This window comes from Triturus cristatus, chromosome 3_2, assembly GCF_964204655.1.
Source record: "Triturus cristatus chromosome 3_2, aTriCri1.1, whole genome shotgun sequence".
NCBI classification, from domain to species: Eukaryota; Metazoa; Chordata; class Amphibia; order Caudata; family Salamandridae; genus Triturus; species Triturus cristatus.
The window spans coordinates 493,741,300-493,765,368 of NC_140584.1; the positions used below are offsets into that span (position 1 = coordinate 493,741,300).

At 42.8% G+C, this 24,069-nt stretch overlaps 1 protein-coding gene across 1 annotated transcript in view; it reads left to right on the forward strand.

Moving 5' to 3' along the window:
* Window positions 1-24,069, forward strand: part of SWAP70 (switching B cell complex subunit SWAP70) — a 405,015-nt gene that overhangs the window by 226,586 nt on the left and 154,360 nt on the right. The window contains exons 6-7 of the mRNA XM_085648164.1: window positions 17,374-17,482; window positions 22,585-22,766. Of these exons, the coding sequence (XP_085504290.1) occupies window positions 17,374-17,482; window positions 22,585-22,766 (291 nt within the window). The remainder of the gene's footprint in view (window positions 1-17,373; window positions 17,483-22,584; window positions 22,767-24,069) is intronic.

Consider the following 24,069-nt stretch of genomic DNA (forward strand, 5'->3'; position numbering starts at 1 on the left):
CTAAATGAGGGGAGCAGAACTTTGGCGGAGAGGGTACTCTGTACCCTTTGCGATGGAGTATTCTCTGAGCTGAACTCTAAATTCGGCTCATAGATGTGAAGGATCATACAAAGTCTTTATTTATTCTTTTTTTAATTCTTTTTACTAATCCCAATTGCTGCCATTATCATACATGCACAGAGGCCTAGTGTGTGTATGTGAACAAGGATACTGGCAGTCAGTGGCCAATGTCATACCACCTTCAGCAGCAGCAGCAAACCAAACTATGGAGCACACACAAACTAGAAAGACTGATGAAATAACTCCAGGCCTTTTGGGGACTGAGAGGGGTAGGCATTTTTTGTTCTATCTGCCGATGTATGTTTTCTCTTGGATATGTTTTATATAATAGTTTAGCGTTCAGGGTTTTAGCTGCTGTACCCAAGTTTGCTGTTTGTTTCAGTCAGTTTTACAACAAAGACCAGTTTGTCAGTGAGTTTAAAACCCCATTTAGAACACACCCTTCACGCGGTAGTGGAGAATGTTATTTGATAAATGTCAAAGGAGGGACAGGTGAGTGAAGAATTTAGAAGAGATGGAGGAGGGAAGAATCTCTAGAAATAGATTAGGGGGATCAGATTAGTAATGAGTCAAAGGAGCGATAGGTGAGGGAAGAATTTAGAAGAGTTGTTTGTGAGATCATAATATTAAAATGAGGTTTGGGGTGATCCAAAATGGGATAGAGGAGGGAAGAGTCAAGAAAGGGTTATTTTGATGATCATAGTGATAAGCCTGGGTTCCACTACAGAAATTTAACAAGGAACCCCAGGTCGATGTCTCTTTTTACCTGCTGAGAAGTGTAAAGGGGAGAAACGGCACATCACCACAATTAACTTTACAGTACTAACCAAGACTCAAAGACCACAGGCTCCCACTTCAGTTTAGGGAGTTTATTACAAAGCCAAAAACAACTGAATATAGAAGCACCTCAAGACGAGGTTGTAGAAATACATGGGAACTAATACAAAACCGAACCTACGGATTGGTCTGCTCCGGTGGATCATGAAAAGAATATACAACTCTAGAAATAAAACACAAGCAAGGACTGCTCCAACATTTAAGTCAGACTTCATCTGTGGCTGGAAAGTGAAAAACATTAGACTATCCCTACACTATCTCTAAGGTGACATCCCTACTTAGCATTTCCCAGGCAAAGTCAATAAAAGGTGTCAGCTTGTGAAGACTTCCTAAGAAGCACATTCACAGTGAAAATATGATGACTAAAGCCAAAGAGTTCATTTTAAGATACTCTTCCCAGATCAACCTTATAACCCCGTCTCCTTCTAACGCTCTTCTCTCGGGGCACTTTCCCTAATACAAAATGCAAAAATGTAGAACACGCCCACAGATCACCTCATGCTAACAGACACCTCTCCGAGGTAGTTTTCCACCGTTTTCTCCATGTGTATTCCGTTGACCTTGGTTCCCAGGCCTCCTCAGCGAGAAGGAATAATGGCTTCCAATTATCGATTCTCTGTTTAAATCTTTTCACTTCTCTTCCATGCCTAACTCCTAAAACAAAAGACGTTAGTTCTAACTAACAAAGGCAGCTTCTTCCACCTGCAACTGAAACGTGAGAACAGAACATCCTTGCATACACATTAAATTCTCTGTCTACTTCTAAATGCAAGAGCTTACCAGGGGAATTACATGTCCGGGCCTACGCAATTTGACCAACGTAAGAATAAACAAATAGGGCTTTCATATTACAACGTGAACATTTCATTTAGGCCTTTACAAATCAAATTATACACTTGAGTTAATAAGGCTTTGCACTACAGCATCTACAAATATTACACATCAAGCATCTCTCATTATTTCTTTGTGCTTTCTTCATCTTGGTTGCACATTTAAACCAAAATGCATTTCATTACACAGAAACGTTTCACTAAGCAATTGCAGCATACTAAGGTTTCAAATATAAACATTGTTTCATTTCTCTTCTGTATGGAACAAAATAGCTTTATATCATTTCACTTGCATGTTTTATTATAACAGCACAATTCTAATGATTACACATTAATACAACACAAGAATATATGCGGGTGCATATATGGTGCACCCCTACAATTTTAGAGCACCATCATGCTCTATCAGTTCCCCCCTCTGATGACTAGTGTCATCATATCAAATCACACTCCCTGGAGAAAGAACCAACCTAAACAGAGCTTGTAGCCATCCTTCCCTGTTGGAACTTCTCTAGGCTCTTAATATTTTCGTAGTGACTGTCCTGCAGTCTTTCCATCCTTCGCTCTTGCTCTCTAAGAGATCTTTCAACTCTGTTCGCCCTATGCCACTTATAAATCCTCACCAATCCCCACAACAAAATCACACAAACCACCACTATAAAGATAGGTTTCAAGATGTAGCCAAGAATTTCCTTTCCTAGGAACGCAAACCAATTCCCTACTTTACCAAATCCTTTTCCCACCTTGTCCCTAATTCCTTCTGTGGCTACGTCACGCACTTCATGATGTATCTCAGTAATGTTACTTATATACCTCTTCAGATCTTTACTGTTGTCAGGTATATAAGTGCAGCACTGTTGGACCTTCATTATTTTACAGACTCTACCCTCTTTTGCCAGTAAAACAACTAAAGCAAGACGGTTCTGTATTACCATAGCCCTTATCAACACCATCTCTCCATCTACAAGCAGCAACAACTGAGCTGTATTTGCTGACAACTTGTCCACAATGGTCGAAAACTTTCTAAGCTTGACGTCATTCAACACCACTCCCAAACCTGGTATCAATGCCCCAAAAACATCTCCTACAATTTCTCCTGCACTCGCACCTCGCTTCCTTCTAGGATGTAATCCACCTTCCAAATGGTCCAAATCCTTCACATGATAGATCTTGGGAAATACTACTGCCACATAACACATACCATACTAATTCAGTGGCAGTCGCGCATAGGCATTTTTACCCCACACAAAATACACATTTGGCACAACTTGTTTTTCATCTTGCAAAAACTTCTTTGCTGAGGCCTCAATGGTGAAGGTATGATCACATATACTCTCTCCCACAAAGACCTTATCATAGTAGGTCTGAACTTGTCGCACACATAGCTTCCCTCTCTGCTCAAAATCTAATGCATTTGGACCACTACTCCCTTTTTGCCTTATGAGCTAACTCTTCCTTGGTCCACTCAACTTTACCTCTCTTACTGTAACAATTTCCTATTAGTTGTCTATGTCTATCTTCTACTTGATCAATAAATTTATTTTCTACATCTGTTAGTGAACATGTTAAGTTGTGTCGGTGTGCATAAGCTGTATCTAGGGTTACGGTTTAAAATACTTCCCTATTCCATCTTCCTGTTTATAATAATCATACTTATTCAGATGCTTATAAGCTGGGACTTCTGAAAGCACTACATCATAGTTAGAAAAGTAATATTCATAGACGCAGTTAACTACATACACACATAACAGTCTTTCACATCCATCGTATTCACATACTCATATAGCAGCTTTGCATGCATTAAGCGTGTAATCCCCTCTTGACAAATCTACATATAACATACAACTAGTTTCATCTAGCATAGCTTTTTCAGCTCCTACGATACCCTCTTTTGTGCTAGAAGTGATAGGTGTGGACATCCCTTGTACCCCCACTTCCCCAACTTCTGCATCGTGTGAAATAATTACAGATACAACTATTATTGCTACTATTACTCCTACAATAAATATACCTATCACACACTTAGACCTATGGTTCGAACTTCCAGACTCCATCTTCAACTTGTCGGTTCAGTTCAATTAGAGGATGCACAAAAGTCTCTTCTTTCCACCTCAGATTGCTGCTCAAACAGTTCAAACACAGTTCATTGAAGTTCTGCAAATTTGTTCACAGTTCAGTTCCTCTGATTTTATTTACACAGTCCAAAGAGATTTCCCTAGCCCCTCTTTCTTCTTCTACAGGAATAACCCTAAATGTATTCTTCTTCCACTCGGACCTAGGTTATCTTCTTTGAGACATTTATTTACAGTTCACAGTTCATTCACAGTCTCTTATAAGCTCAGAACCAATTTCGATTAGCACACACTGCAGTATTTCATGATGAACAGCTGCGATCTCCTGAGCTGGTGGCTGATATCCAAAAGTCGGAAAAGACAGTTCCTGAAGGATCAGAATCCACACTTTGCTCAATATTGGAGGTCTCGGAACGGTTATTGTCAACAATCCCTCGATTACAGTCCAGGAACTATCAATCCCACCTCGATTTTCGGTTTGGGCGTTCTGCTGATCACTAGTGAAGACCTCCGTTTTCTGGTCCCCACCACTCCCGGCATCTGTTACCATATAAGTCCACTCCGGGGCGGCGTATTTTTGACAAGGCACTCTTACTCTCTTCGACCTTCTTGGACACTCCTGAGCTTGCTCTACTTCACTCAGTTCAGATTCTGAAGTCTCTTACACAGGAGCAAGATCTCTCTCAGGAGCTAGTCTCAGATTCAGCCTTCCTTGTCTCCCAGCCCACGATTCTTCTATGGCGTCAGCCTTTTTCTGCCCCCGACCAGTTCCCACACCAGTTACTTCAACTGAGTCTGACTCTATACCATTCGCAACATTACCTTCTCCCTCAGAGTCAATACCTGTAGCGTAACCCTCCTCAGCTTGGTCTGGTGGACCAGCTTCGTCAGCAACCCCCACAGCTTGGCTTGCCCTCTCAAGTGGCCTTGCTGCCACAGCTGGATTTCCTTCTATGGGAGGGGCTGTTTCTTCCAAGGGTTCTGAAACTCTGCGTGCATGGGAGGCGTGGATCCAGTTCGGCAAGCCTCTGCACTTCACCACTGTATTTGTCGCCAGAATTACGTGGTAAGGACCTCTCCAACGGGCATCAAGGCAACTTTTCCTCACGTGCTTACGAACTAGCACCCAATCACCCAGACACAGGTCATGGCAGAGATCCCTCGAGGTCGGGGCAGTTGCAGCTTCCACCTGCTGAGAGACAGAAAGGACCACATCAGCCAGTCATGATAGTCAAGGATCAAGTCATCTGTGATGTTTATCAAGGCTGTCGATGGCACTGCTGGTAACCGCATAGCCATCCCCATCAGGATCTCGTGGGGTGAAAGACCTGTCCTCCTATCAGGTGTACTGCGAACACTCATCAACACCAGTGGCAATGCATCCGGCCATTTCTGAGACGTAGACAAACACACTTTGCCATCCTCATTTTCAAAGTCCCATTAATCTGCTCCACGATACCAGAAGCCTCTGGTCGATAGCTACAATGCAGTCTCTGGTCAACATTTAAGGCAGCACAAAGTAACTTCATGATTTCACTGTGGAAATGTTTTCCTCTATCCGACTCCAATGAAGTTGGAAAACCGAACCTCTGTATCAACTCCCTAAGCAACAACTTTGCTACTGTAAGGCTATCACACCTTCTTGTTGGATAAGCTTCCACCCATGGTGAGAAAACACACACCACAACCAAAACATACCTCAAACCATTGCACCTAGGCATCTCAATAAAATTCAGCTATATTCCGTTGAAAGGCCCCCTAGACCTCCCAATATGACTTAAAGCAACCCCCGTCATCTTCCCAGCATTCATCTGCTGACACGTGACACACCTATGACACACTGCTTCAGCAAATGCACAGAACCGTGGATTATACCACGTCTGTCTAAACACTTGCACCATAGCTTCCCTTCCCCGGTGCACTGCTCCATGAATCTGTCTTGCCATAGGACTCAACAAGTCATCTGGCAACACTGCTCGACCATCATTTTAAACCAAAATCCCTTCATCTCCTTTCTCACATCCTGCTCTGATCCTCACAGGTTTTTCCTCTTCTGAAGCCTCTCCCTGCAGACGCTTGAGCTCATCCCAGGTGTCTGCCATGACTAACATCATGCTGAGCTTGGTTCTCTCTGGGCTCTCACCTGTATAATCTCCCATAAAAATGCACCCTTGTTCAGTGCAAAAACGTGTAACTTCATCAGCATACCTATTCCCAAGAGAGACAAAGTCATTTCCCCTCCCATGGGCTGTACATTTTACCACAGCAATTTCTCGTGGACGCTGTAAAGCTTCTAACAATTGTCTTACATATTCCCCGTTACTAATAGGAGATCCTGATGATGTTAGGAAACCTCTCCATGACCATAGCTGCCCGATGTAAACAGTGACTCGGATTTGATCAGCAGCCAAACATGCACGAGTCAGAGCAATGATTTCTGCTACCTGTGCGTATACTCCCTGTAAACAAGCAGCTTCCACAACTCCAGAAATGGTACACGCAGTAAATGCTCTCAAGTGACCTACTTTGTCTCTTAAGCATGAACCATCTATGAAAAAGATTTCATCAGACTCAGGTAGAGGTTCATCCACAATGTCAGGCCTCGGCTTGGTGCAACATTCAGTCACATCGAGACAGTCATGGTACTCACAATCTTCATCATCAACATTTAGCAAAGGCACTAAGGTAGCTGGATTCAGGATAGAATAATGTTTCAAAGTCACATTCTCTGAAGCAAGTATAACCTGCTCATAGCGTGTGAGTCTATTGTTCGTCATATGCTGTGTCTTAGTTCTCGTCATCAGGAGCTCAACTTTATGTGGAACAAAAACAGTAGGTGGATGAACCATAACAATACTCTAACATCTTTCAATGCTGACACCTGTTGCAGCAACGGATTTGAGACATCCGGGCAATGCTGAAGATACTGGAACTAAGGTAGCTGAGACGTAGGCATCTGGTCTATGGACTCCTCCATGACTTTGAGTTAGGACTGACAAAGCGCAACCTTCTTGCTCATAACAGAACAGTGAAAAGGACTTTGTTATAATCTGGAATTCCCAGAACTGGCGCACGACATAGATCCTCTCTCTACTCCAAAAATGCTACCAGACAGTCATGATCCCACGGTACTGGATCGCTCACATCCTTGTGCGTCAGCCTCTGTAAAGGCTTCGCCTTCAAGGAAAAATTCGGGATCCACTGGCGACAGTACCAAACCATTCCCAAGAACATCTGGACTTCCTTCTGTGTGGTGGGCACCATTATTTTCGTAATCGCCTCAATCTGATCTGGTGATACTTTCCTTTTGCCTTTTCTATTTGGTGACCCAAATACTGAACCTCAGTCAAACAGTACTGTAACTTGTTCGGGGACACCTTGTGTCCATTCTCCGCTAGGTGGTTCAGTAAAGCAACAGTGTCGATCCTGCAAGCATCCTCCGTCTCAGTCACTATCAAAAGATCGTCAATGTACTGTACGAGAACTGAATTCTGTGGCAGTAAGAGACTCTCAAGATTCTTCTTCAATAGCTGATTAAAGATCGATGGACTCTCTGTATAACCTTGAGAGATACAACACCATGTTAACGCCCAATCTTCCAGCTGGAAGGCAAATAAAAATTGGCTCTCCTCATGCAATGGTATCGAAAAGAATGCTTAACACAGATCTGTCAAGGTGAACCATTCAGCTTCACATGGGATCTGAAACAGTATCACTGATGGATTCGGTACCACAGGACAACATGGGACCACGATCGTGTTAACCTTTCGCAGGTCTTGCACAATCCTATACCTCCTACTCGGTTTCTGCAATCCCATGATTGGTGAGTTACATGGACTTCCCATGATCTCCTTCAGAATTCCCAGTTCAATCATAGCCTCGATCACAGGCTTGATACCTGCAATCGTCTCCGGTGACAGATAATACTGAGGTGTTCTCGGAAACTCAGCATTAAGTTTGACTTGGATCTTAACTGCCTTAACTCCCTTGATCAGTCTTATCTCTTCCCCCGTGAAATCCCATACGTCCAAAGAGAGAGAGTCCCTCAGGTCAAGTGGGAGTTCCTCAACTGTCAACATAGGAAATTGCTCTGTACACAGATTCTGGTTTACCACCTTAAATGTAGCATCATCACCACTAGTCTGTAGCTCTACTTCTTAGGGCATGCAGTAGATGGCGCAGTTCAATTTACACAAAAGATCATGACCTAACAGACAGATTGGACTTGAGTCGCATACCACAAATTGGTGTCGATCATGGAAGGTCCCTATTCTCACAGGTATCGGTTCAGTCAATGGATTAGTCATTTTCTTATTCGCCACTCCTACAACTTGAATCGATTGTCCCGAGAGGGGTAAGTTGGGAACTACTGCAGATCTCACAATAGAGCGAGTAGCACCTGTATCAACTAAAAAGGTAGTTGGGTGACCACCAACATCCGCCTCTACATACGGTCCTCTCTGATCTACCTCCAAGACTGCTCCAAGGGTACAGTTTTCCTCCCCCCTCAGACACCGTCATTTCAATGGGTCTGAATCGAGCTCATCAAAGGTCTCAATAAAGGGCATCTGCTGGTAAGTTCGGTTTCCCTGCGGGATTCTTGGTGGCTGGGGCACTTGTACCTGCGGACATATTGTTCCCCCTTGTACCGATCTGGGTCTCGTCACTGTATTGACAACCTCAGATGTCTGCACCACTTTCTCCTGCTGGATTCGATCTACACTCGCGCTTCCAATGCCCGATCTTGTGACAGTTCTGACATGCCGTGGTCTTAGGGTAGCAGCATCTATTCCTGTCTTAGGATCTATGGGTTTCCCTTTTCCCTGAACAGATGTGTTCTGAGTCCCTCCTTGATTATTTCCCTGCCTTCTTCCTAACGTTCCTCCGTTGGTCTGGGTCTGATCTTCCTTCTCTGCATTCTGTATCTGGACCAGCATCAGCTTATCCTTAAGCTTTTTATGCTTCGAGTCCACTTTGTCACTACAGTATCTGGCGTATCTCAGAATCTCATCCACCTATTTGTTCTGCCAGCAAATCAAATGCTGCTGGATCATAAGGCTAACTTCTTGTCTCAATCCTAACACAAATTTCGAGACAAACTGTCCCATATCCTTTGGGTCAAGGGTATCCAACCCACTATACTGCTTGAAGGCTTGCAGGAGCCTCTCATAGTAGGCATGTACAGTCTCCTTTGGCTCCTGAACAGTCCTGTCTCTCTTAACCCAATCAATGTCTTGTGGCGAAATCTTAGATTGCAGCCATGTGATTACCTGTTCATACTTTTTAATAACCACAGGTGAAGGACCATGTGTAAAAGAATCTCTCTCCGGCTCCGAAGACGGCCTATCAACAGCAATTTTACAAGCTGACCACAAATCACTCGGTACCACAATATCAAACAATGTATTCAAATCAATCCACAGTACTTTTGAAATTTTGACAAACAAATCAACTTGTTTGTACCTCTCGACAGGTTTTTCCCTCAGCCGAGGAAAATCATTCGGAAACTCTGCTAAGTCACCTCTACTCCAAGGCACATGCACATACCCTCCACTCAGTACCTCTCGCAACGGAAAAGCCTCTACTCTCACTGTTCTACCCCCCAGAGGTGGCGCTTCTCCGATGCTCTTCCTGGCACTCTTCTTCTTTGACCATCTTTCCTCCCACTTGTCAAGCATACTCCATGCACGTATTCCTATGATCAATTCTCGAATGTGTGTTTTCAAACCTATGGCTCTTTTCTCCTCTAGTTCCTGATCACTGTATTTAACCTATGGCTTCCCTGTAACATTTTTGTTTTAGACAAATCCGCATCATACCTCTGTGCCAACTCTGTCAGTTTCGTATGTGCTCTCCTTGCGTTGCGAGTTACATCCTTTGCCACCACCAACAAATCATCTGGCTCATAGAGTTCGATCCTTTCCAAAGGCAAGTTCCCACTAATTATCTCCTCCACTTCTGCCTTTAATCTCACCACATCCAGGACCTTGGCCCTCAGATCAGCTTTAATTGTCCCTCGACTCAACACACTACTCGATTCTCCACCCTCACTACCCTGATCTTCCCACTGATTCCCTTCCATTGCTTTCCGTGAGACAAATTGACTCCCTGACTATTACTACCTCCAATTATCCTTCCACTAGGGCCTCTCACTCGGGGTTCCCACAGTTTCGGGCCAACACAATTTGGCCAACGTAAGAATAAACGAATAGGCCTTTCATATAACAACGTGAACATTTCATTTAGGCCTTTACACATCAAATTATATACTCAAGTTAATAAGGCTTTGCACTACAGCATCTACGATTATTACACGTCAAGCATCTCTCATTATTTCTTCGTGCAATCTTCAGCTTGGTGCACATTTATACCAAAATGCATTTCATTACACAGAAACTTTTCGTTAAGCAATTGCATCATACTGAAGATTACAGTTTCAAATATAAACATTGTTTCATTTCTCTTCTGTATGGCACGAAATAGCTTTCTATCATTTCACTTGCACGTTTTATTATTACAGCACAATTCTAATGATTACACGTTAATACAGCACAAGAATATATGCAGGTGCGGACTATCCATGATTATGATGCATCCCTAAAATTTTAGAGCACCATCACGCTCTATCAATAGTAGTAGAATGAGGTTTGGGATGAGTCAGAGAATGGAGATAAAGGATATATTAAGACAGGTATAGGGTGAAATATAGAATAGTGCATTGGAGTTTTGGATTCCGGTGTAGAGTGCTACTCACCGAAAAGCGCTTTGACGCCTCGTCAGGGGTAGTAAGCACTTTAGAAATACAATTAACAATACAATACAATATTCGATATTTATTAAGCGCCGTATATACTCGAGGGCTTCTTGGCGCTATATAGTATTTCTCTTCCCTCTCTACTAACAAAGAGGGTGGCACCTATTTTCATTTGTTTACCAGACTGCGAATGAGACTATCCCGGTATTTTGTATCAAACTCGTTTTGTTTCTCTTTGGATATTATAGAGACGTGTTCAGAAAATGAAGACTGGATTATTCTCTCTTCTCGACTACAAGTGAAGCGAGCAAACTGGATTAGTTAGAAATTTAATTGCACATGGAATAATTATATTAGTGTAATTTATTATCACATGAAAGAATAACAGTAGTTCCTAAATATCCCAGTCTCTGGTAGCTCTCACAGAGCAGTCCTTTGTCTGCCTGTGCTTTGTTCTTTTGAACCGAATACACAACATGCTTTCAACTTGACCAGGAAGTGACTACAGTATAAATGGGGAAATTCCGTCTTGAAATTAATTATCTCCTGCTACAGGCCAACTACAGCACTTTAGATTAATGCATGACTGAATAAATTCCCTCACAGTAATGAGTAGGGAAAACCCCAGGCTTTCTGACTTTGCACTTGCTGCTTGTCGATAGATACTGAAACTGCACAGTGGGAGAATTGTCCTGCGTGCTGTCCAGAATCAATAGGCTACCAGAGGCCGCGTGCTTCATCCTAACTGTCTCATTATCCCTCAGTCTTGCTGACTGTTCATCAGTGAAGCACACTGGAAGAGCTACGGTTGCTCTGGGCACTGGTGTGTTTTGAATCTGGGGAGGCAGTGCCAGTCAAAGCAAACACTGCCCACATCTGGTCTTTTAAAATACTCAGACCGCCATGTTTTCTTTCCAGTGCGTTGTGGCTTTTTATTCCACTACCCTGCGCTTCCCAACTCTACATGTCAGTCTTGCAGGATTTCTTTTTATTGTTGCTTTTCCCCCTTTGGCATTGCCTTTCACCTCCTTCTCACCTGTTTTCTGCCTTTCTCTCTCATGCTATGGATCAAAGTATGAAGATGAAAAATAAGTCCTCGTCCGCCAAAGTATAGTGCAGCTGACACCACCTGCACAAATTAAGCCCTGAGTGGAACCCCTGCTCTTATTTGCCAGTAATAGATTTTTAACATTATTTGTCAATGGTTTCAGCATCTAACCCCTTTGCACCGTCTCACTCTTGTCCCCGCCATGCAGTCTGCACGACATTATTGTTCACTTCAGAGAACATGAACCTGTTTTTCTTGAATTCTTCAAAGATCACCAGATAAAATGTGTGCAAATGGTCCAGAATCTCAAATCGGGAATATTTGATTGCAGGGTTCCACTCTGGCTCTCACTGTTAGAGCTCTTTTTTTAGTATTTACCGCCACCTGCTCCCCCACAGTCATACAAAGGCGCTTGATCTGTCCCCACAAGTATTCAGACACATTAAATTACTCACAAAACTTGATTGAAAGGAACTCATTGTACAATTATGGGAGTTCGCTTAGGACATTGCCAGGCATGGATGAAAGGAAACAGCACATCACTTTACTGCTTGAAAATAGTTATCTGCCCTACTGACATACAGGGCAGTCCTTTCATCTAAGAGGCTGCCCATACGTATCCAGAGGCCGGTCAAGTTCCAGAGTCACAAACCTCATCATTGCCTTCATATTTTATCAATCTGTCTTTCTACTAGTGGATCTATCAAGTATATATTGTCGAAAATATATGAGCAAAACAATGTTTCTACCATTTTAACAAAGCAAGGCCCTTCCCAGGGACGTCGCCACATCGAGGCTCGGCTAACGATCCATGTGGTAGATCTATATCTCTAACAATACATCTACAGAGACTTGAGATCACAACTTGGCAAGTGAACTGACTTCTAGATCCTGTGCATGTGAGACACAGTGAATTTTGGAAAATTCAAAGTTTTGAACAACGACAGTACTGTACGCTGCAAAAGATGTGCAAGCAAAGGGTTTTGAGTTAGTGGCATTCATTACTTCACGTGACCAGCTAAACCGCAGCATGTCCCTATTGAGTTGCTAAATATGTTAGTTCTATTTTACTGCATTGCTTTGTTTATAAGGAATACAAGGAATACCCTGTGCAAGTGTAGAATTTAGAAATTCTAGACCTCAGCCACGCCTATTCCACATCTGTTGAAATATATCCCAAGGAATTTGACTCCATCTCGCATACCAGATTGTGTCCCTATCATGCATTAAGTGCTCTTTGCTAAATTTACGGTGAGCAGTTTTTCATGACCAATGTCATCTACGACTCTGTTAGGAATCATGACCTGCATTGCATTTTCTTATAGAACCATGGCGTGCCCCAGGGCAGATTCTTTTATAGAAATATATTTTCCCCTTACTTTATTTAACAATTCTTCATAAGGATATAATAAACCAGCAGTAGGATTGGGCTTCTTTTTTGTTTTGTGGCACCATTTACAAATTACCACCACACACCCATAGTCACCGGATAGTGAACTAGATTGCCTTTTTTTTAAAAGCTGATGATCTCTGCTAAAATGACTTTCGAAATACTTATGTTCTATGGGCACCTCAGCTCTAGTTCAACATTACCCGACAAAAGTTATCTGATCTTAGCACAGAATTATCTTTGGTGTCTGCCTATTCCCTTGTATTCAGTTGACTCTCCATTTGGACTGGGTAAACTCCACCCTGATTGTCAAAATTCATACCTTTGCTAATCTTCTCCACCATTGTTTAGCATTCTTCTAATACATATGATCAGAATATTCATTTGATGTTTGTAAACGCCTTTTTTGTAGGACGAATTAACATCTTGTTTATAATGAGCGATGGATAAGCAGAAGGCATGCCAGTGCCTAGAAATGGTTTTATTATTGTGTTCTGTCACTCAGGTTTATTCTGCAATACATGTCGATTATGTAAACCATCTTAAGGATTTTATTTAAGTGGGTGAGAGCAGGCACTTTTAGATGTTGCTAGCAGGTGTCTTTATTCTTTCTTTATATATCTATTCCTAAACATGGACTGCTAGAGGGATAGGTGGCAGCCCATGGGTATCTACAAACACCACATGCCCTAAGGTAAAGTGCGTGAGGTTCACCACTTTCTACTTAGGCTCGGCAGGCTTCATACTCGTTGACTCAGTAATGGAATTAATAACAAACGGCAGTACTGTCCATGCAGAGCCTGGTAAATGCTCCATATGTATTCAGCGTATGAACTTTGAAGCAGTGGATGTCCTCCAGCGTTAAGCGATCATATGATGAACAGCCACTGCTGCAGCGGTTGAAACTTTAAGGATCATATAGAGGCTGGCGTACAGTTGTTTCTGTGTTGAGGCCTTTGCCTCCAACTACCCAATGAAGGATTTCCTACCATGATAACAGATCCCTGACATTTTAGAGAAAGTTCTCCCACTGGCAAGATGGAAGTTGTTTAATTAAACAGTAATGCCAGCTGGTAACTATGTCATGACATCTGGGAGGCATTTTTGTGTTTCGCAGAAACAACCCCCCAAAGTGCAAAACAAAGTATGAATGGCCGTAACTTGCATGCACAGCGGTATGAATTATTTCTACTGCCCAGGACCTCATGCCTCTTATTCTGGTTCTAGGTGGGAGCAATGTGTGTTGGTAAGTCCTTTCTTATTAGGGTGGGACTTTCAGCATCCAGTGGTAGAAGAGCATGCCAGGTCATAGGATGAGGTGGGGGAAACAGTGGCTTTTGTAAAGTTTCTGCTCAACTGTTACATGGCAGTGCTCCTGTTCCACCAAACCCTCAACGACCCCTTTTGCCCCTGAACTCATCCATGTATCTGGAGCACGTACACAAGAACTCTGGTTTGTTCATGAATAGAAACCTATGTGATTAATATTTTTATTATCTGGCTGATGCTTCAGGTCTCCACCTACTAAGGTTGTTTTAGGTGTACCTTTGTTTTGGAATTGTGTCCCTATAACTGAAGACGTGTTTTATTTTCTGCCGGGAGATCTTGTTATCCTGTGTCCCGCAGAATCAATCTTTATTTTACAGAAATCATGTATCAGGTCAGGTTCTCAGTACCTGACAGTAAATGTCTTCTCTGTGCATCCATCCTGCATAAATGAAGAGGCAAATGTTTGTAATGTTTGCATATTTGTTACAGCGGCTGCTATTCTAATGTTTGCCGGTAGCTCTAATCTGGTAACAGGAGCGCTGGCAAATCTCCTCTTGATGAGCACAAATTTAACTTTTCAACTTGTCAATTTTTGCAGCATTTGTTTTGGTGGTACATGCATCTGTCAGGAAAGTCAATGCAACGCATGCCTTTTATTACGAATTTCTTTTCACCACCTCCCACAATTGCAAAGTAGTATCCAGAAAAACTCTCAACCACACATGTAATGTGGTTTCTGAATTTACTTTAAATCAATTAGTCAGTTTTTGAAAATAAATCAGAGCGTTCTGGAGCACATTTGTAATAGTGGGTCAAATGTATTTAGGCAAGCTGCCACTGCGGGATCTCTAGCCAAAGGACTGTACATTCTCTTCAGTTAACTCACAAGGCGGTTAAAGACTGTATGCTCCAATGGTCAGGGTGTATTGCACTAGAGCAAAGCAGTTATTGCTGCTTTTCTCAGAAAAATATCACAGTTTGTGCTTTGCACGGTTGTCACATGAGCATCTGTGCGTAAAGCACTCTTGTGTGGGTCTTCTTGAGGCCATACTTGGCAAGACTAGTCTTGGGTTACGCTGCACTGCAAATGCTCACATTCTGTTGGTAGCTTGCTTGCAAGGCAAGTGCAAAAATATAGTGATCTATTTATATAGGGAGAGGAGTTGGCCTGTCGGCTAGGGTGATCGACCTTGAATCTGTTGAACTGGGTTCGAGTCTGGGCAATAACGCTGAACATCCTGTGATTCTGGGCAAATCACTTAATCTCCCCTGCCTAACAAAAGTGAATGTGTCCTCATGTAATGCAACTGGTGCTATGTAAAGCGCTCTGATACCCGATTCGGGTCAAATTTGTACTATATAAATCTCTGTAAAAATAAATAAAATACCATGATGTTAAGAGGATGAACAAGTTGCTTACTACTCACTAGAGCCCGGGCTCACTTCCTCGCTCGTCCTTACTCCGATTCCGTTGGACTTCATGCTGGCATTGTAGACATATTTTAGTTAGAATGAAGGTAATAAAATGTTGGGAAAGATGGCTAGAATGGAATTGAACTTTCCATGTATGCTCCTGTATGCTTACTCTCGGACTGTCATCAGTACTAGAAAGATGGACACTTAAATGGTCTTAGCACTTTTAATAGTTTGATTCAGAGTGATCAGATATGAACACTCCAGGATTTGAAGATCAATAGTTAAGTTGAGTGACTTGGGAAATAATTTTTTGACTGGAAACAGTTGCCAGCCTTCTGCTTTTCCACTCTTTTAGCTTCACTTTCATGGCTGAGTGTAAGACATGTACATGCATGTTGTTGTTGTTAGTGACCAGCTGATACAGCAGCAAACGCAAAGTATGGGTCTGCTGAATGGAATATACAATTACATACTGTAGACAGGAATATAAGGGTACAGGCAGTAGAGGGACTGGAACCTAATGGGGACAAGTAGACACTGGATTACGTGGCAGCCGATAAATTTTGGAAACATATTGAAAACATGTTGGATATATGGAGGTAAGAACAGCATACAAGGTTAACTGACTATTCTGCGACACTTGGAGAAGTAGGGAATGCTGGTACATTGTGAGGACAGTCAAAATGATGTATAGAAAATCTAGTGGCAAAGGATTCAGTCTGTGGTTAGGTATGGAGAACTTGTTATTTCACACTGAGCAACCAGTTTTTCACATCAGTTTTTCAGATAGTCCAGCGCAAGCAAGACACTCGTAGGCTATAAGTGCTTGCTAGATGTCTGGAGTCACTTGGTGGCAGGATGAGGCAGTGAAGGACAGGATGCTCCTGGATGCTTCTGGGTCAGGGATGTTTATTGAGGCATGCTTCCAAACTTGTCCCTCTATGATCCAAGATCGTCCTGCACCAGTAAATTCAAGTTCATTCCTGCTCTCCTAAGTGTGTTCAGGGTTACAGATACCTGCTAGTAAGGCCATAAGACGCTCCATCACCTGGTACTTTTTCAGAATGTCCCAGTGATCTTGGTCCACCATCACCACATTCTGTCACTTGCTTCTCTGCTTGCCTTGTTGCCATTATTGGTCTGCCCATCCTTGGTGTAGTTCACTTCCTGAAACACCCTTTTCTCTTTTGTTCTGATTGTACCAACAATGGTGTCTGTAAAGGAGGAATGTGGCAATGCTCCTTATAGCACAGACTTAAGCGCTATGCACATTCCAGCATGTAATCATGTGCACAAATCTCAGTTGAGTGGGAAACAGGCTCAAAAGTTACAACTACTACTTTTGCGTCCACTCTGTAAATCTCACGGAGAGTTAAAGAGAGATTCTCACAAAGGCCTGATGAACAGATGGTGACTTAACTCTTGTTGTTTGCCTGTCTTACTGGGTTCTAGGAATAATCCGGGAGAACTCCTGGTTTACACCTTAAATTCAAGAGTGCACCATGAGCACATTGCTGTAGAATATCTCTGAATCACACCCAATGTTGTCATCAATGTGATTTATTCTCTTAGTCAACCATGTTTGCCTCCTTTTCGGGAGCACTTTGGGATTGGTAATAGATCTTATCTTTTCAATGATTTAATTGTGTTCTGGAGGGATACGCGGTGTTGTCACATATATTCATTTTGTGTTTTAGTCTTTACCGGACAAAGATGGGAAAAAGTGCCTTTTCCTCATAAAATGCTTAGATAAAAGCTATGAAATCAGTGCTTCTGACAAAAAGAAAAAGCAAGAGTGGATACAAGGTAAGCTACAAATGTCTACTTTTCGTGTGAATGTGTGCGCATGCATGTCCGATCCTGAGCTTCCAAATAATGCAAACATATTACCAGGGAATTGCTTCCTTTACTGTTCACTACCTTTCTCATCAGAGGAAGTCTGTTTTTCTTCCAGTACTAATTCACCATGTATGCACTTTTTCTTGGTTTTGAGAATTGGATGTGTCCAAGATCATCTAGAGATGAAGCAATGGGAGCCATACCTGTGACACTTAATCATCTTTCAGGGAAAGCGCTTGGGCTGGGGTTTGTGGCATATGTGGTTTTAGTACAGAGGAGTGTGCTGGAAAATTGAATGCACAAGTAGTGACTGGGCAGTAGGGATACCCATAGTCTAGTGAGTAACAGCACCATCTTTTGCCACCTTCGCTTCTAGACCTACCTTGCCTGATTAGAAAATCACTCACCAGATCTAAAGTTGCCCCACATTAATGAACTTATCCTATTGACAGTAGCATCACACTTTGGGAGTTCATGAATGCATATTGTAGGAGGTTCACTGTCTGCTACCTGTCCACCCAGGTAGCAGCCCACTGATGCCTACTTAGACTGTGGTGGTTTGCTAGATAATACCTGACATGAATCCAAGAGACTTGAGCCCCTAAAACAGGAAGAAGAAAATACTGCTGCCGTTGCCAAACCGTGTGTTTCCACAAACAACCAGTGAGAAACTCTTACAATCTTTAATTATCCTGTGCATCAATTCCTGGTTTAGGGCTTCATAAATATAGCAGTTGAAAGGAGTTTCCTAGCCATCTGAAGACATAAATATCCCTACAGTCAGAAGTATGAAGAATGGAAAGATGGGTGTGAATCTGCGGCCTTTTTGGATTATTGGGTTTCTAGCAATAACAACTGCAATCAGTGCCCTCAAATGACATGCCCAATACCCTCTAGTTTTAACCATGAGTGTAAGCGCTATTTCAAACACTGTAACTAGATTAAAAGGGGTGATTAATGTACTGGAAGCATGGTGATGATGTACTTGACACTTTGCTGAGTAAATAAAGGAGCTTTTTGAGAAAACGACCAACTTGGGTAAATATAACTACAGGCAATATGTTATGAAACAACACAAGGAAGGGGATAAGGTGGGATGCCTACTCTTCGGCTTGCGAACATGAAGATAGGGATGAAAGTTATTTAGGTGATTAAAGATAAAAATATCTTATGACTGTTCATCAAAATAGTTTTAATCAGTGATTTGTTGAATACTGTCTGAAGTTGCATGGACAACAAGAGTGGAGTGAATAAAATATCCTTTAGATGAAGCAAGTCTCCCAGACTCCCAGAGGAACGCTGAGATGATTTTAACTTCTCAGTCGACATAGAAGGCATTAGATGGGCAATAAATAATCCAGGAACTAGTAAAACCCTACTATTACCCATCAAGCTTCATAAACCGATGTCGCTCTTCTGACATGTACTTCAGTGGCTGTAGAAGGAGGCCTTGAGGGGCGGAGCGGGACTGACTCCAGGATGGCCATCTTCTTCTTGGGTTTCTGAGGAGGCGCCTGCTTTCTGGACTGCCTGACCACACTAGGACTGTGTCTTTGCTGCAATTGGTGCATAGGTGTGTGAACATTTAGCACAGGCTGGGAGTGTGGTAACAGATGGTAAGGGTGGCGACTGTGGTGGACCTTGATTTACATTGTTCCCTCTGCCTTTCGCCTCTGCATGGGCGCAGAACCTTAAAGACCAATTACTAGTGCTCCAGTTAGGACCGGCTCTTTGGGTGGATGTGAGCAGGGAGTGGCCTGAGAGGCATTAGCACACTGCGAATGGGGGCAGCACATTTCACAATATGAGAACATGTGGCTACCCAGGGTGACATCTGAGGGTGACAGAGGATAGAATGTGGGCTGGATGGTGAGCTGGAAAAGCAAGCAGCTTCCTTGCGTGCTGGTCATTCGGTAGCCTGCATTTCATCTGGGCTGCACGCTTGGCCAATTAGTTCATGAAGTATATGCTCTCCACTAGCAGCCCCCTGTGGGTTGAGACTACAGGCAGTAGTCCTCCTTCGCATTGTTTGCTTTACATTTGGCATTGTGGTGTGCTTCCTGTGTTTACCATTCATCTTGCACCCTGATGAAGCCATCCGTTGGAGAAGTAATGAGTAAGGAGGGCCTCTTCACCCTATGAGCCCCAGCATCAATGAGTGCCATAGAGTACATGTCCTCACAGCCAGCAGCAGAAAAGCATGGTGACAAAAGTCATCCTATTGTTGTCCATCAACACATTGCACGATGATCTCGAAGAATAGACCGGTATCATCATATCAGAGCTGAGAGATATGGAGACAATCGGTGGGTTATCCAGCTACACTGAAGGTTGAATATTAGGCAAAGAGGTTTTTGTTCGATCAGGTGGATTTTTGAAGAACTCCCTGGGGTCAGGTTCTGGATGTCAGCCACTGAGATATGAAGTCCTATAATTGCTTTGGAGTGCGCCCTCCGAAGGCGATGATTATTTCCTTCTTTTAGCTTCAGGGATTGTCCTTTTTTTGTTTTTTCTTCACTGTTCCTTTCCCTTCTATAGGTCACTAGGATTTTTAGAATTATTACTGTGCAATTCAACTACAGCACATGGTGCCCTGGTTGGTGCATAATGATCCAGATCAGGTTAACGTAGAACTATTTAATGTAAATGCCGTTAATCATATTATACCCACTCCAATTCCTAGACTTCGGGACAAATGCACATGCATATCTCAGATGCGATAATGGGACACTGCATAACACCTAAATTTAGAAACACTCATTTGCATAATGTACAGACAGGGAAGGATTGCCAGGATTTAATGATTTATGCAACAATTGTAAAAGTATGATTTCCCATTTTAAATCCACCGGCATGTTTGAGGTTCTCTACAACTAAACTACTCCACAGAATAACACCAAAAGTATAACAACTATACCTTGAACAGGCTCTTCTCGCGGCTGTCCAATCTTTTTTAACTTGCTTACTGATCTCGAGCTTCAAGTGGCCTTCATTTGTTTTAAAAGCAGTGTTTCTAGTAGCTGTTTTATATTGTCCTGCAGACCATTTTGTTTCTGTTAATTGCCTTTTGCACAGTGCACAAGCTTCTATTGGTTTGTCATCGCAGCACCCGTTGGAGGTTGATAGTGACAGCCTTTTACTGCTTGTTGTCTCCTTATTACATAAGGTCTAAGTTGAGGAATTGTGGCATTCAGGTAATCCTCCAGTTACTTGCCTGCAATCTTCATTATTTATATGCCTAGCCTACGTTGTCCCAGTCCTTACATATCCCCTCCCTACACTGTTGAGCTTATCATCGCCTTCGCCCTGAGGTGGATTTATATCTCTGATAGCCAGGCGAAACCTGGATTGCTAAGCGGGAGCAGTGTGGTTAAGTGCTTCCATCTGGGAAGACCCCCAAAAACCATTCTTGTTGCTTTTGCACACATAAAGGTGTACAAGAAGAAACAAAGGATTTGACAGTCCCCTTGCTCCCCATTACATAAAGACTAGCATAAGGATGAGAAGGGTCACAAGTGACAAAAATGACCAGTTGGCAAGCTCCGCGTACAGAAGTTGGAGAAGATATGACAGCCTTCCAGGGCTATTTCCTGCTCCTTGTTAGAGATGCTCCAACTGTTTTCATCTTCATCCTGGTGTTAAATGGTAGTGGCAGTTGCAGTCGATAACCTTTCAAGTATTGCCCGGCGGTAATCGCCTTTTATACCATTCGAAAATTAACCAACAAAGAGGCAGGTGCCGGAGACTGGAAGGCAGGAAACAAAGTTTTATTCTCTCCGGAGGAGAACACATCAGATCAGACCCACAGGGAATCTTCTCGAGATGCTCTACCCACATCTCTGAGGCCTGGCCTCTTATACACAGGTTTATTGCTTTATTACAGGTTTATCATACATGGCACATTCTTGAGATCGCTTTGATACATGAAAAAACATCCTCAGAATCCCCGGCTCAGATCCGCTCCCACACATAGCTACAGTAGAAGTCCCCACCCCACCCACAGTAGGAGATGGCTATCACACAGCTGGACATTCCGCCAATTCCCGGGGGTGTGTGCGACTGGTCGGGTCTCAGGGGGTGGGGGGCCTTGATCTACTGTAATCCCTTTGATGTGGGGTGTTTCCCTTACAGTAGGGGCAATAAACTGCATCCGCAGGGCTAGGTGATGGCCTGGGATCGGTTCGAACATTCGGGCGCAGAGGAAGGGGGTTATCAAAGGGATGTATGACCATGTATGGGATGAAAGAAGGTGTCGGTCAGGCGTGGGATGTGGTTCCATGGCAGGGTCGTGCAGAAGGAGAGGGTTTATGGCCCATGTATGAGAGAGCGGGGGTGGCCGGCGCGCGGGGGGGGATGTTCGCAGCGCCAGAGGGACGCGCTGGTGATAGGCAATGAGGTCATGGTGCCTAAAATGGCCGTCGCGCGTTTTCAGCGTGCGGGCCTGAGAGGGGACAAGATGGCGTCGATTATGTTGACATTGCAAACCAGATTTTAACACTGGCATGAACCCACAAAGTATACACCTCTTGGTATGGCAAGTTGAAGTGTACACTGTTTTACCAGTATTACATTTCATTGTGTACTTTTGCGTCTGTGGTACTGTAATCTATGGTTTTAAATACACCATCAGATGAGCCTCATTTCAAATCTGTGGGTATAACAGATGATGGGCTAACATGTTTAGAGTTATGTATTTAGCTCTACTGCATAGTGCAAAATGCATCATCTCATCCATTTTGGATCCAAGGGTGCATGTCGCACTAAGGAAATAGTCCTAAATGCTGGAAGTAAATTGGGGGGAAAATCCTAGCCCAAGAGCACATTTAGTGAGCGTGAGCGGCTGCTCGATATTGGCATTTAGCGCAAAATTAATTCCTGCACCTATTTTGGATTCGATATGGCGTTTTTGTGTTGAGAAATAGTGCTAAACACAGTTACTCATAATTATAGGTAATCTCAGAGTTACGCCTACCCCTATTATGAATCAACATCAAGAGTACAATGAGTTCTTTTTTAAGCTTAAGTTTTCCATGTTTATTTATTTTTAATTTATGTTAAATTCTCAACAGCCATTCAGTCTACTTTGAATTTAAGGCGGTTAGGCTCTGCCCCACCCCACAAGGAGGCGCGTCTGAAGAGGAGAGAGACGCGCCGGAGACTGCAAGCTGAGCAAGAGGAACTAGATCGACGAATGCTGGAACTCCAGATAGAAAATGAGAAGAAGCAGCGGGAGCTGGAATCCATGCGAGAGGTACTGATGGTTTTACCTACCCTCCTCAGGAGTCCATGTATACAATGGGTTCAATTTTTACTTGCCTGACTTGTAATGTGTACTATTCCCACGCATTCACATTTAACGTAGCATGATGCGCTTATCGCTATTCGTATTTTCTCAGTCTTTCGACTGTGAAAAATGCAGACAACCTGAAATGTATCAGTAAATTCATTCATGGTGTTGTGACATACCAGCAGGCCTACACAGAGGCCTAGCCTGCTAACCTATCCTTTAGTTAGTCAATGAAAGGACATACCCTTTTCCAGTCTTTGCAAGACATGTAAGTACAACAGAGTTGAGCTGCCCTGTTACTCTCTGATTAGTTTAAAAAGCATAAAATAAACTTTACTTACATTTGTAAACTTATTGAGACTGATTCACAAAATATTGAGTAGTGGAAGTGATACTAGAAGAGTTCTATTTTATACACTTTTACATGTCTCTTTGAATCGGCCTCAAAATGGTCAATCTCCTTATTAGTAAAAGTGCAAAGAAGATACAGTCCTTTCTGTTTGTGCTAATTGTATATGAAAATTACCATAACATACCTATTTTATTCCCGTTTTAGATGTTTTAGGGCAATTTATAGTGGCATGTAAGAATATGGGAAAGATTGCTACAGGAGTAGTATTGACCAGCAGGATTATGAATTGGCCTTAGTGTTTATAAACTGCAGAAGAAATCTAAGTCGTAGCCACAGTGTTTTATATTACATGCAATGGACGGACTTGTTCTCATCCTTATTGAGCAAAAATTGGCAAAGACAGTAGAGTGGACCGTGGCAAGTTGGTTTGATGCCTAATTAATAATAAATAATAATAATAATAAAAGGCATTTGTAGAGCGCACAGCTACCCCGAATGGTGTAATTAATGTTTCAATTCTTTTATTTCTAGCATATTATTATTATTATTATTATTATTATTATTAATAAATTTTATAGAGCGCGTAGTCACCCGTGAGTATCCCAGCGCTAGGAAACAGTAAACCTGAGGGGAGTGAAGGCAGTGAGGGGGTGTGGAAGGGAATTATGGAAATAGAAGGGTTTTCAGACGCTTTCTGAAATGTAGATAGTTGGGTTCTGATCTTGTCTCGCGGGGTAAGGCGTTCCAGAGACGTGCTGTATGAACCGAGAAGCGTCTTCCACCCGTGCGGGCCTTCTTAAATCTGGGGATGGTGATGAGATGTTCCTGATCGGAACGGAGGGATCTTGGGGCTTTGTAAGGTTTAATGAATTTGGCTAGGATCGGAGGTCCTTTATTTTGCAGCGATTTGTGGGC